At 36.4% G+C, this 11,496-nt stretch overlaps 1 protein-coding gene across 4 annotated transcripts; it reads right to left on the reverse strand.

Annotated features, from left to right (window-relative positions):
• Positions 1–2,967: 2,967 nt before the first annotated feature.
• Positions 2,968–9,527, reverse strand: isl1a (ISL LIM homeobox 1a). Of its 4 annotated transcripts, none has more exons than XM_064296692.1 (6): positions 9,215–9,527; positions 8,425–8,614; positions 7,042–7,301; positions 5,434–5,717; positions 4,601–4,768; positions 2,968–4,147 (listed from the first exon to the last, which is right to left on the reverse strand). In XM_064296692.1, the coding sequence occupies exons 1-6, from the start codon at positions 9,240–9,242 to the stop codon at positions 4,031–4,033; spliced, it is 1,047 nt and encodes a 348-aa protein (XP_064152762.1). In that variant the 5' UTR covers positions 9,243–9,527; the 3' UTR covers positions 2,968–4,030. The 4 variants fall into 4 exon arrangements, with proteins under 4 accessions (XP_064152762.1, XP_064152760.1, XP_064152761.1 ...); XM_064296690.1 differs by having other exon boundaries at positions 4,601–4,789; XM_064296691.1 differs by having other exon boundaries at positions 5,434–5,720.
• Positions 9,528–11,496: the final 1,969 nt, after the last annotated feature.

The following is an 11,496-nucleotide window of genomic DNA, read 5'->3' on the forward strand; positions in this document are numbered from 1 at the left end:
GGTAGAACTTTAGACCTCTGTCTTGTATTCTCAATTAAAATGTTTTTTTGTTTCTTCTAATTAACTAAAGGTCGATAGCAATTCAATGTGTGCAAATGTTACTCAATGTTTTTTTTATCAAGATATAGGTATCAAGATATATTAGCAGAAATTTGAATTTACAACAACAGCAACAACTGCAATAACAACAACAATAATAATAATAATAATAATAATAATAATAATAACTACAAAACGATTGCCATGATTGCTGTCATATTTACTTATTTCTTTACTTGTTTTTACTTATTTATTTTACTTATTTATTTATTTATGAAACTTTGAACCAAATCACTTGGTTTTTATATTGAATCAGCTCTTAAAATGGGATGAAACAGCAGCATCTGATGAAATAGTGCAGTTTAAAAGAAGAAAGGGGATTTCTTCTATATATAAATGTTGTTTTCCCTCAAATATTTTCATTATTTCATTAAAAATTAAAAATAATTTAAAATATCAGCAACACTGTTGGAACCTTGTGACAAATCAAATATATGCAAAAGTCAATTTTAAGTGCCTTATCCTATACGTATTTTTATATACTGTAAGTAGCTTTTGTCAGGCAAATAATATTCACTGCTTTGGAAGCCTGCAATGCCTTCTGTTCTTTTTTAAAACTAAGTAAATTATTTTTTTTTATTTTTTGAGAACTTGGCAAGATAGATGAGCAAGGAGTTATTGCACATCGACACAGTGCTCCCAAAGTGCATATTTCACAAGATACATGGGCTTCACACATGTTGGAATAAACCGAGGATTGTATCAGCACAAACTGAACTTCTGTTGGGTTTCTGTTCAGTTATTCTTGAATAAATAAGGCATGAGACTTTTCATTGTGAAATGACTTTTCATTTTTGGTGGCTCTTTTGGTGCAAACATACAAAGGGTCAAAAATGCACATCACTGACCTTTGTGTTTTTGAACGTGTCATGCCAAGAACCTCCTGATCATTTGAATCATCCAAAATTTTAGAGCGATGCTGTCACATTATCCAAAAGAATCAACTGGCTCCAATGAATAAACTTATGAGTCGAGCAGTCCAGACAGAACATTTCTGTAATCACTTTCCCAGCTTTCAAATGAATGGGTAATGGCAGAAATGGACAGAGGGACAGCTTAGATATACACAGGAAAAATAAGCAGATTACAGAGTAGGAGATCTGCAGGCCAGACCCAAGGGACCCAAGGGCTTTGACAAGTTCATCTGTCCAGTGATACGCACTCAGTCTCCTTGATCTTGTGGAATACATTCCTCCACTCCTAAAAATGACCCTGAAGCAATTCAATGTTTCCTCTTCACAAAGTCTTTTTTTTTTTGCCTTTTCCCCAGTTCAACAAATTGCAGCCAAAAATATTTTTTTCTTTTATCCTGTAAAATCCCCATTTCCATGAGAAAGTGTAGCCTTGCGAGGTGTCATGGTCTTTCCATTTCTCAGTTTTGGGTAAGGGGGGGTTCAAGAAACAGATCAGGAGCAGATTCCAGAAACCGATAAGGTCACCCCTAAGTCACTACAAGTTTTGGGCCGATGAACCCATGGTCGGAATACTTGTTTGTAGTAAAGATCCACTGACCTGATCAGCCTCATTGGAGCAAGGTAGAATGCACCCTGCCGCTCCCCCAATGCAAAAACTGACTCTCAGACTGCCTGTAGCCAGAGACCTAATGGATACCAAAAAATAATTGGATTAATAATGAAATTGATAAAATACACTACCATTCATTGATTTAACACTATTTCAAATATGTCTGGCATTCCAGTAAAACATGGCCAGTGGAAATTAAACAGTGGTAAGAGTGGGCCTATGTACAGTTTGTATTAGGCTTGACAATATAGGCCTGTGTAAATGCAAACATGGCCTATTAATGCCTACAGCTAACCCTGGCGCTCATGGATCTCAACTAATTTATCTACCGTGTGTTTTAGTGGGAATTATCTGATATCGGCAAAAAGCCTCACGAATTCCATAATTGTCTATAGACCGTTCATTGTGAAGGGGGCTATGAAGTTGACGTGTGTGACGCCTGATTGCAACAGTATGCCATTGCCCTCTCTAGATCCTGAAGCTAGTGGAGAAGAAGGGGGAAATCATTATTTCAATCCAATCCGAGGTTTCCCATGGTTTGCTTCGGCGTCTAGAGATTAGCCTATGATTTAAATAGGCTATAGATATTTTTTTTTTTGCTGTTTATTTTTTTAAATTGCGGATTATAATGATAATGCAGCTTATGTTGGTATTTAATTTTCCTTTCTTCGTTTTTGAGATAATGTATTCAATTTTGACACTTTACACTCTGCGGAAAGCTCTCAATCGATTAAAACGTTATCTTTAACCAATAAGGCCCGACATGTTTCACGCGTCCATAATATAAAGTCAGTAAAACGAGTGTCTGTGTCGTTCAATAATTGTTTTTAAATATCGCCTTAGAGTGCCTCACTGAGTGAACACAACTAAGCAATGGGGTTTTTACCAAATGGCTATTGTAGTATTCTATCGTGTATGAACAGGTGTTGACCAGTTTGAATGAACATCACATCAAGGTTTAGTGAATGATAGCATCTGCCTCTGAGTCTATGCAAAATAGTTACATAAATGAACCCGGCAATAACTGGATATTTTATGCTCCTACTAAACTACGTTTAGGCGATGTCAAGCTTAGTGACGTTCACTTTATTCTGAGAAAGCACTAGGCCCTACCTCTTTAAAATATTCTCATGTTGAAACACTTAGGCATATACAAACTGAACATTTATGATACATTAGATGTTTAGACAGCAACGTGTAACATTTATTTTTAAACGACAATTAGGCTTAATGTAACCTTAATTTAAATTAATCAAGAAGCAAAGTGAAAAATCTGACGCCGTTTTGTAAAACATTTTGGCAAGAAAAAATAATACCAAGAAAATTAAAAAAATCTCAGACATGTTGCTGTACTTTCGACTTCTGTCAAACTTTTATTAGTGAAATTATCCTGAAGATTAATTTCTACATATGGCGTTGTTTTACATAATCTTCAAGAAATGACAGGACATAAAATCTGACAGATTACTCAAAGACCACAGTACAATCTTTCTTCTTTTACTTCAGCAAACAAAAGTACATGAAAAGTGGCAAGTCTTTTGACAATAAATAATAAATTATATATATTTTTGTAGTACAGGAACAAAAAATTCCAGAGCTAACCAACAGTTTTTTTAAACCAATAAGTATACACATCTTTGGGAAAAAATAGTTCTTGGACGGACACAAACTCACACACACGAAGTTCCCACGAAGCTTGTGGCAAAATAGAGGTATACCTTGTTGCAATGTTTTAGTACTTGGGCTTTTAAGGACAGAATTAAACAAACATGGAAAAAAAGAAGTTTCTGCAATCCTCCAGGGTTCATTTTCGGAGATAATAAAGTCAGGAACCAGCTATTTTATTGAAACTGGGTTACAAGTCATTGGTTCCTAACGTCAAACTTTGCGCACAGCAATGCGGGCATCTGAATCTCAGAAGAAACCACTTCCTCTAGGCTACGTTTTGAAGGCGTCGGTCTTTCTCGAGGTCCATCAGTATATGGGAATCATTGAACTCCTTCACACTCTTCTTTTTCTTTTGATTTTTTTGGCAAAAAGGTCACCGATTCAATTCCATCAGGCAGCGCCAGCATGATGACGCGAGATCTATCCATGTTATGTCAAATACGCAGAAAATTTTACTTTGCCAGCAACTCACACAATTTACACCACGGCATCTTCTCATATGTAGCAAGACTTCTTGGATGTAGGCAGAGGTACGGTTCAGCTTGTGTAAATCCCATGATTGTCTTCACAGTGTAAAAATACAACCAGGGGTTGTTTAAATAAAGAGGCTTCGTGCAGTTTAATGTGTGGTACTTTTCAGATATTGACCCGGGGCGCAAACCAGTATATATGTCCGTTTTTTTCTCTCTCCAGCACCTCGTTTTTTAGGGATATTGAAAGCAGAAATAGTCCACGTCGCTCATGCCTCTATAGGGCTCGCTACCATGCTGTTCGGTGTATCTGGTAGTTGAGAGGACATTGACGCGACTTCACTCCCAGTGGAATTTGAACCTGGCCCTCCTTCCGAGAAATTGACCTGAAAAAGATAAATAAAATGCAAAATTATTCCTTATGTCACATAGAAAATATATAGCCTACAATGACGCAATCAAGATACGCGCCTTACATTAACCAATGAGCCCGTATGTGATTAATTCTGGGATGATATGTAAAATGTTGAATTATGAATGAAATAGTAGGTCACATTATAAATACACCCATGGTAAATATTTATTTAATCTAATTTATTAATGGTTTATATATGTTGTAATAATGCTACTCGTAATGAGAGTAGCAGTAGTAGTAGAAGCAGCAGCAGGGGCAGCAGCAGCAGCATCCTATCTCAGATCTCATTGTTTCTGCATTACATGCGCTGTTTTCTGAGTACTAATAGTTGACCGAGATACATTAGCCTGCTTGCTGGGTTGCAGCTTGACAGTATCCTACTGTAGCCTAGACGCTGTTCCCTGTGTTCTCCACTGGCACTCACCAGTTGCTGAAACGCTGGCTGGTCTATGTCACTCTGCAGTGCGAAGTCGCTCAGAACTTTCCAAGGCGGTTGGTAACTCTGCACCTCCACCGGGTTTGCCTGCAAACCGCCGTCGTGCCTCTCCGGACTGGCTGCCACCATTGGAGTCCCTGTCATCCCCTGGATATTCTGCAGATAGCCCCAAAGAAACTAGTTGAGTCATAGAGTTAAAGTTAGCTACATGTCCATAGGCAAATGCAGACAACAATCTATCATCATTTTTTCAACTGAGAGGCAGTCCGCGTGTGAGGCATGCATCATGTAATCGACACGAGGGCGTAAAATGTTGACAAAGAGTACGTTGTTCTCAGAAATCACAAGAGATGCTTAAGTTACCTATCTTCCAGTAGGCCTGTTATTCTACTTAAACGTATACATACTGGTTAGCCTATATCAGGTCCCAAAATTGATACACTAATTTAATTAATTTTGAATGCACTGTATTTTTCACAAAGATATCGTGACAAATACAGATACAAAACAAATACACAAAGTGTGCATGCGTGTGTATACGCGCGCGTTTGTGCGTGTGTATGTGAAAGTGATAGATTGTGTGTGTGTGTGTGTGTGTGTGTGTGTACACAGGCTGGCATATACTTCCAATACAATGGAATACATCGTGCTGTGATCTGCGCGTTTTTGTTTATTGCGTTATCATTTGGATAACCTTTCTGTTTTGATAGCGTACTTTTGAAATATAACACGCTACCAATCTCTTTTCTTATATTGTTCGTATACATAGATTACATCAATATACTTTTCGGAGCTTTCTGTGTGTGTAGTCAAGTCCTCACCGTTTTGTCGTTGGGTTGCTGTTGCTGGAGTTGTTTCATCAATATACTCCTTTTCTTGTCCTTGCAGCGCTTGTTTTGAAACCAAACTCTGATGACTCTTGGACTAAGGCCCGTCATCTCCACCAGCTGCTCCTTCATGAGAGCGTCCGGTCTGGGGTTAGCGTTGTAGCAAGTTCTCAAGGTGTGAAGCTGTTTTTCGTTAAGTACCGTCCTGACTCGGGTAGTTTTCTCCGGCTGTTTATGAACATGCGGCCGAAGCGCAGGCTGTCTTGCAGATATGGGTTCTGCTGTAAAGAAACGAAAAAAGAAAAGAAAAGAAAATATATAAGCAACCAGAATATAACTCACATGTACTGAGCCACCACACAGTATATTTAAAAAATGCAACGAAGTAAAACATTTGCGTGTATACCATGGAGACATTTACTTAAGTATTATCACATTCGGATTTGAATTCGATTTTGATATCTTTTCCATTTCATTATTAGACACTGCTTCTGTTTTCACATTGCTTTAGTTGCTTAAAATGTTGCTAGGCCCATTCATAAATAGTCGTAAATAGTGTGGATACATTTCCATCCATGGATACTTCTTTCATATTCTGATAATAAAAATGTTGACTTCACTCAATAAATGTTTCGGTGGCCGGGTGCCACCGAAACAATAACCGCAATTCCAAGCGTTTTCTTGTCACAGTCCAGTCCAGTTGTCATTAAAGGCTATTACATCGGTAAGTATGTTAAATGTGTATTTTATTTATTGATAAACTAAGGCAATGTTTGCGGATCGGATTGTGGGCGGAAGGTTGTATATCTCTATTCCTGAAAAAAAATGTTTTGTTGTGTAGTAACTCTAGGAAATGCCTGAAAATCAAAACACTGAGATTGCAATTACAACATAAATATAAAGTGTTCGAATGTAATACAAAACATACAATTACAATCGTATGACCAAACGATTGCATTTCACAGAGTCTCTGCGTGTGTTATGATATCATGAAGCTCTACCATGAATTATTTTGCTCAGACAAATATACAGGCTCGTCAAGTTTGAATTAAAACATTGTCATAAAACACTGTTCATAATGGTCATTGGGTGTATCCGGTACACATCATATTTTAAATTAATATAAATAATGGCCATTCTCTTGGGAAACGTCATTAAAAAGTGTATCATCCTACAGTTACTGTCGTATTTCATACAGTAGGTTGGAAGGTTATTCGTCTTTTATTTTAACAAACGTATGTCCATTGCTTGTGTTTGCATGATATGCAATTCTTACATGGGAACAAAAAGCAATTATGCGTTTCCAAAGATAAAAATGAAAAGGGTTTGATACCCTTGGCTGGAAGTTTAATGTCATTTGATATCTTTTAATTAATTTGGGTTATTTATTTATTTTCAAAACGTCATTAATATTTCACAATATGCCGATTATGTGGCCCACGGAGAACAGCCAATCAATGAGATAAACTTTTCATTGTTAATGAAAGGAGGGTAAATATGACGACCAGATGACATCGCATACATTGTTTCCGATTACTTTATCAACAGCAACGGCAAGCTCCATTCTGCCACTCATGATAAGTTGCAAAATGCGCAACCTACCCGCCATCTGTAAAGGTCTTGCTGGGTGTAAAGGGCTCAGAGGGTCTCCGGCTCCCATTGTTGCACGTTCCACGACGTCGTGATCGGCCCGGCAGAACAGGCCGTCCTCTCTCAAAGCGAACTCGTCCCCAGGGATAAGCTGTCGGCTGCAAGCCACGCACCGAAAACACTCGATGTGGTACACCTTGGAGCGAGCTCTCATGACGAAATCGTTCTTGCTGAAACCAATGTTGCATTTGGCGCACTTTATCCCGTATAACCTGCAAAACACGTTACGTAATGTTAAAGAACTCTGTATACTCCAATAACTTATTTTTCAAATGAAAATAAATCAAAGCAGGGGAGTATTCAACACAAGACGTATATAATGTACAATAAAATGTATAATATTTACAATGTAATATAAAATAATACAAAATAATATACATCCACTACATATACGTCTATATAAAGCAATGGCATGTTATAAAACAAGCATTATGAGATGAATAGGAAAATCATTATTGCAAGTTGATTACTATTGCTGTCGTTGTTACTGTTACTGGCATTATTATTATTATTATTATTATTAGTATTATTATTAGTATTATTAACAATCATTATAATAATAAATATTTCTGTTCAAGATTACGCAATTGTTTTTAAATTTCCGTATTAGCCAAATATTGAAAGTGTGTTGTGTATTTGTCTTACAATGAAATCTATGCATGTCACAAGCATTAATATAATAGTATTCACAGTATTGCTGATTATGTTAAGCAACTAATCTAGGCATCAAAATGAGCTGAACATATTAATTTGATAGATGTTACAGTAAGGTGCATGTCGTGTGGAGCATACAGTTTACTGACATAGTATCTCGTCTCCTCAATTTTAGAACATAATCAATATTGACTAGTTTATGATTCCAATTTGTGGATAGAATAATTAAGTAGCCCATGTTATAGGTTTGCTCTTCATGTAGATATATAAACGCACAGCAACATTGCCCGATTAACAGAAAATGTAACAGAATGTATTCCACTTAACAGAGAATTAACCGTAATTGGTTAATTAAAATATCTGTCAATACAAGAGTTTAACAAAACATTGTCGTTAAATTGTTACCGCTTATTGGTAAGATAATCAATTTCATCGAATATGTTTTCAAGTATTTTGAAATGTATGCTATATTTAACTTCGATTATGATACAAAGCACGATCTGAAACGTATTTCCAATGCACGTCCCAATAACGAATTTAATAATTGCTACAATTTATAGCTGTTGTTTTTAGCTGATTGCAACATTATATTCAAGTGATAACAACAATGTATATAAGAAGTAGGCTATAATAATGAAAGGACATGAATATCGATATAATATTTTGCAAAACCAGGCCTACCTGATATAGTCCCTTTTACAGTACGTCTTCCCATCTCTAACAAAGCAGGTACATGACTCGTCCAAATACTGATTGCATTCTGCACATTTCAAGCACGCCGCATGCCATTCCAGATCTGGAGAAACTCTCAGAATATACTGATCGTGTATTTGATTTCCACACCCAACACACAACGAAATGAGGCGCTTTTCTGAGGGAAAAAAAAAAAAAGATAGGCTCTTAGAAATCAATTAAGAACCACAAGCAAGCACTGTGGATAGAGCACATTGAATCGTAATTATAGCGTGGAATAACTCATTTAAAATCTAGTCAGACAGAACTGAAAGGTGCTAATATGATATTGCAAAGAAATCACGAATATAACAGTAATAATAATAATAATAATAATAATAATAATAACATTATTATTATTATTATTATTATTATTATTATTATTAGCTTACATGGCCTAATGTGCTAAAAAGTTTAAACTACACTGTACATTCCTAATTGTAAATCTAACAATATCAGTTATAATATCACTGTGTCAGAAACTTGACAAAGGCATAAGTTATATTTTCCCAGAGAAGCTAAAAAATGTAGGCTACCAAGCTTTCACCTGATATTTACGCTCCCAACTCTGTACGCTTGCTGCTGTCAAAGATGCGAAGACAAGTGTCCTTGGGTAAATATCCAGTAATTGCTAACGTTACCATTAACTCGTGTTTATAACTAGACTAGTTATAGAGAAGATGCGTTTGATTCTGCACATTCATAAAAACAAAATAAAGTCTTTACGAGCTTCACTTACTTTTCGGCGGATCCCCCATATCTCCCATGTCAAGAAAGTAAGGCGGTGTTAGGTCCACTTTAGAAACGAAGAGCAACAGTTTTATGCCGGAATTGTTTTTTTTCTTCCGTTTTTTTCCCGCAATTGCGGTGGAGCGGTAATAGCTGAGTACAGGGCGCTGCAGGACTGCTTCAAGTAGTATTGTTCGCGTTGAAAGTAAGGGGTCTCTCTCTCTCTCTCTCTTTCTCGCTCTCTCTCTCTCTTTCTCGCTCTCTCTCTCTGTATGTGCTGCAGTGGCTAATCCCTATGCTGATGGGGCACTCTTGTCCTTATCTCTCACTCAAACTCTCTGCTCTAACTCTACTCAATCGCCATTGGTCTTACGTAGGGCACGGAAACGTCATCTTTGTGTGAAGCTGATTGGTTATGGAGAAGTCGAGCAGCTGTTCCCTTTATTACATTACAAGTACTGAAGTACCCGAGTTGTCTGGTGCAATATTCTCTCATTTTCATGCTCACTTTCCCGAGCACGTTTCTTTCTATTTTTCGTTGCTTTAGATTTACAATATTGGACTGCATTAGCTTTAAAATCACCCATATATATTTTATTGGAATTTCTGGAATTCATATTTTTGTTTCAGTTTTGTGTTACACCATAAGGACATCGAGAGGCTTGATTTTTGTTCAAATGGAAAAAGAACACTTATTTTCTTATACATTCTAGTGTTTGTACAATTACTGTATATTAGTACTACCATTGTACATACAGTACCATAAAGTTATTTTTTCCCTGAACTAGTGTTTTATCACATCATGTCGGTATAATAATTTGACAAATGCAGGTAGAAAAAGGAAATAATTACAAATATGCGAATACGTGTCTTCTTGCGCGTGACTGCTTACAGAAAAATAATTGAACAAGGGGGGACATGACCTAAAATAAAAATAAACCTATAGTACAAAAGGCAAATACATTCATATCTCAAGCTTCGTGTCAATATGTGAGATAATTTGAGGGCACAATGTGCTAAAAAATCAGTAGCATAGTTCAATGTTTTAGCTTTGTAAGTCAAACCGCACTGTGAGCATAATTGTATGTAGGCTCATGTAAAAAGCAATGGGACACGTGTGGTGTAATGAGTGAATGACAATTTCACTTAACAGGCTAAATAATGTGCGAAATGAATGTAGGCTGATATATTGCAAACAGTCGCCTTGTTTGGACATGATTGTTTGTAAAATGAAATAATGGGCTAAGGTTTGAGAGACATGACTCAGTGTGGGGTTCAAATGTATTGACCTAAACACACATACGTAGTTCATAGTTTTTTCTATATTTAAATGTATAGTAGGCTACAGTAGCAACATTACAACTTTTAAAGTTTATAAGAACATTTATTGTTCAGGTTTATTTCCTACAAAAACCTATTTGTGCGAAGGAACGCAGTACCTTTTTGGCATTTTATTAGACACAAAAGCGCCCTCTTGTGTTTACAATGGTTCGATATCTAGCAGCCCGTAAATTAAGAAATTAAGATACAAAACAAAGGCGATGCTAATGCGACAATTGCTCTCTTATAAATATAGGTACTGAGTATACTTCTAGGTTGTTGCACTTGGTAATGAAAATGCTGCTTAGCAAAATATGCACTTTAGACCAGTTCCGTTTCCGTTTGTGGATCTAGAAGAAGGGAGAGAGAGAGAGAGAGAGAGAGAGGGGGGGGTCTCAGATAGCCTACAAAAATACGTTTACCTGGACTACACCTAGTAGAGCTCAGCTGTAAATAAAGATAATAATGTGCTTCATTCAAAAAGGCTGGCTGAAAAGACTGTGTTGCTGTCGTTGTAACTAATCTGAAATAGGCCTTTATTTTATTTATTTTTTTGTCTGCGGGGCAACTATTTGTTTTTGGTCGTGTACATTTAGGACATTTTCATATTTTGTGTAACTGTAAGGAAATGTCGTAGTCTTTAGTGCAGTATATGCATAAATAATTTTCATTCTATTCTGCTTCTAAAATTATGCTTTATTGTCCTTTCATATAAAAAGAGATTTTCAGACTTCTTAGTCTTTTTTTATTTTATTTTATTTTATTTGTATTTTATTATTTTAAAGTCTTTTTCCATCAGGATCATTCTGATTTCACTACATTATGTGACCTTTGTTGTGATCGGCATGCTGCATGAATGATTATCAGGTGTCACATACAGTAAATTAAGTGTGTTCCTTTTTGACATGCGGTTTATGGGTTTGAAGTCACAACTCTTTCCGGTGGCTATCCAGATTGTATTCCTATAATTGA

Source organism: Anguilla rostrata, chromosome 10 (genome assembly GCF_018555375.3).
Source record: "Anguilla rostrata isolate EN2019 chromosome 10, ASM1855537v3, whole genome shotgun sequence".
Taxonomy (NCBI): Eukaryota; Metazoa; Chordata; class Actinopteri; order Anguilliformes; family Anguillidae; genus Anguilla; species Anguilla rostrata.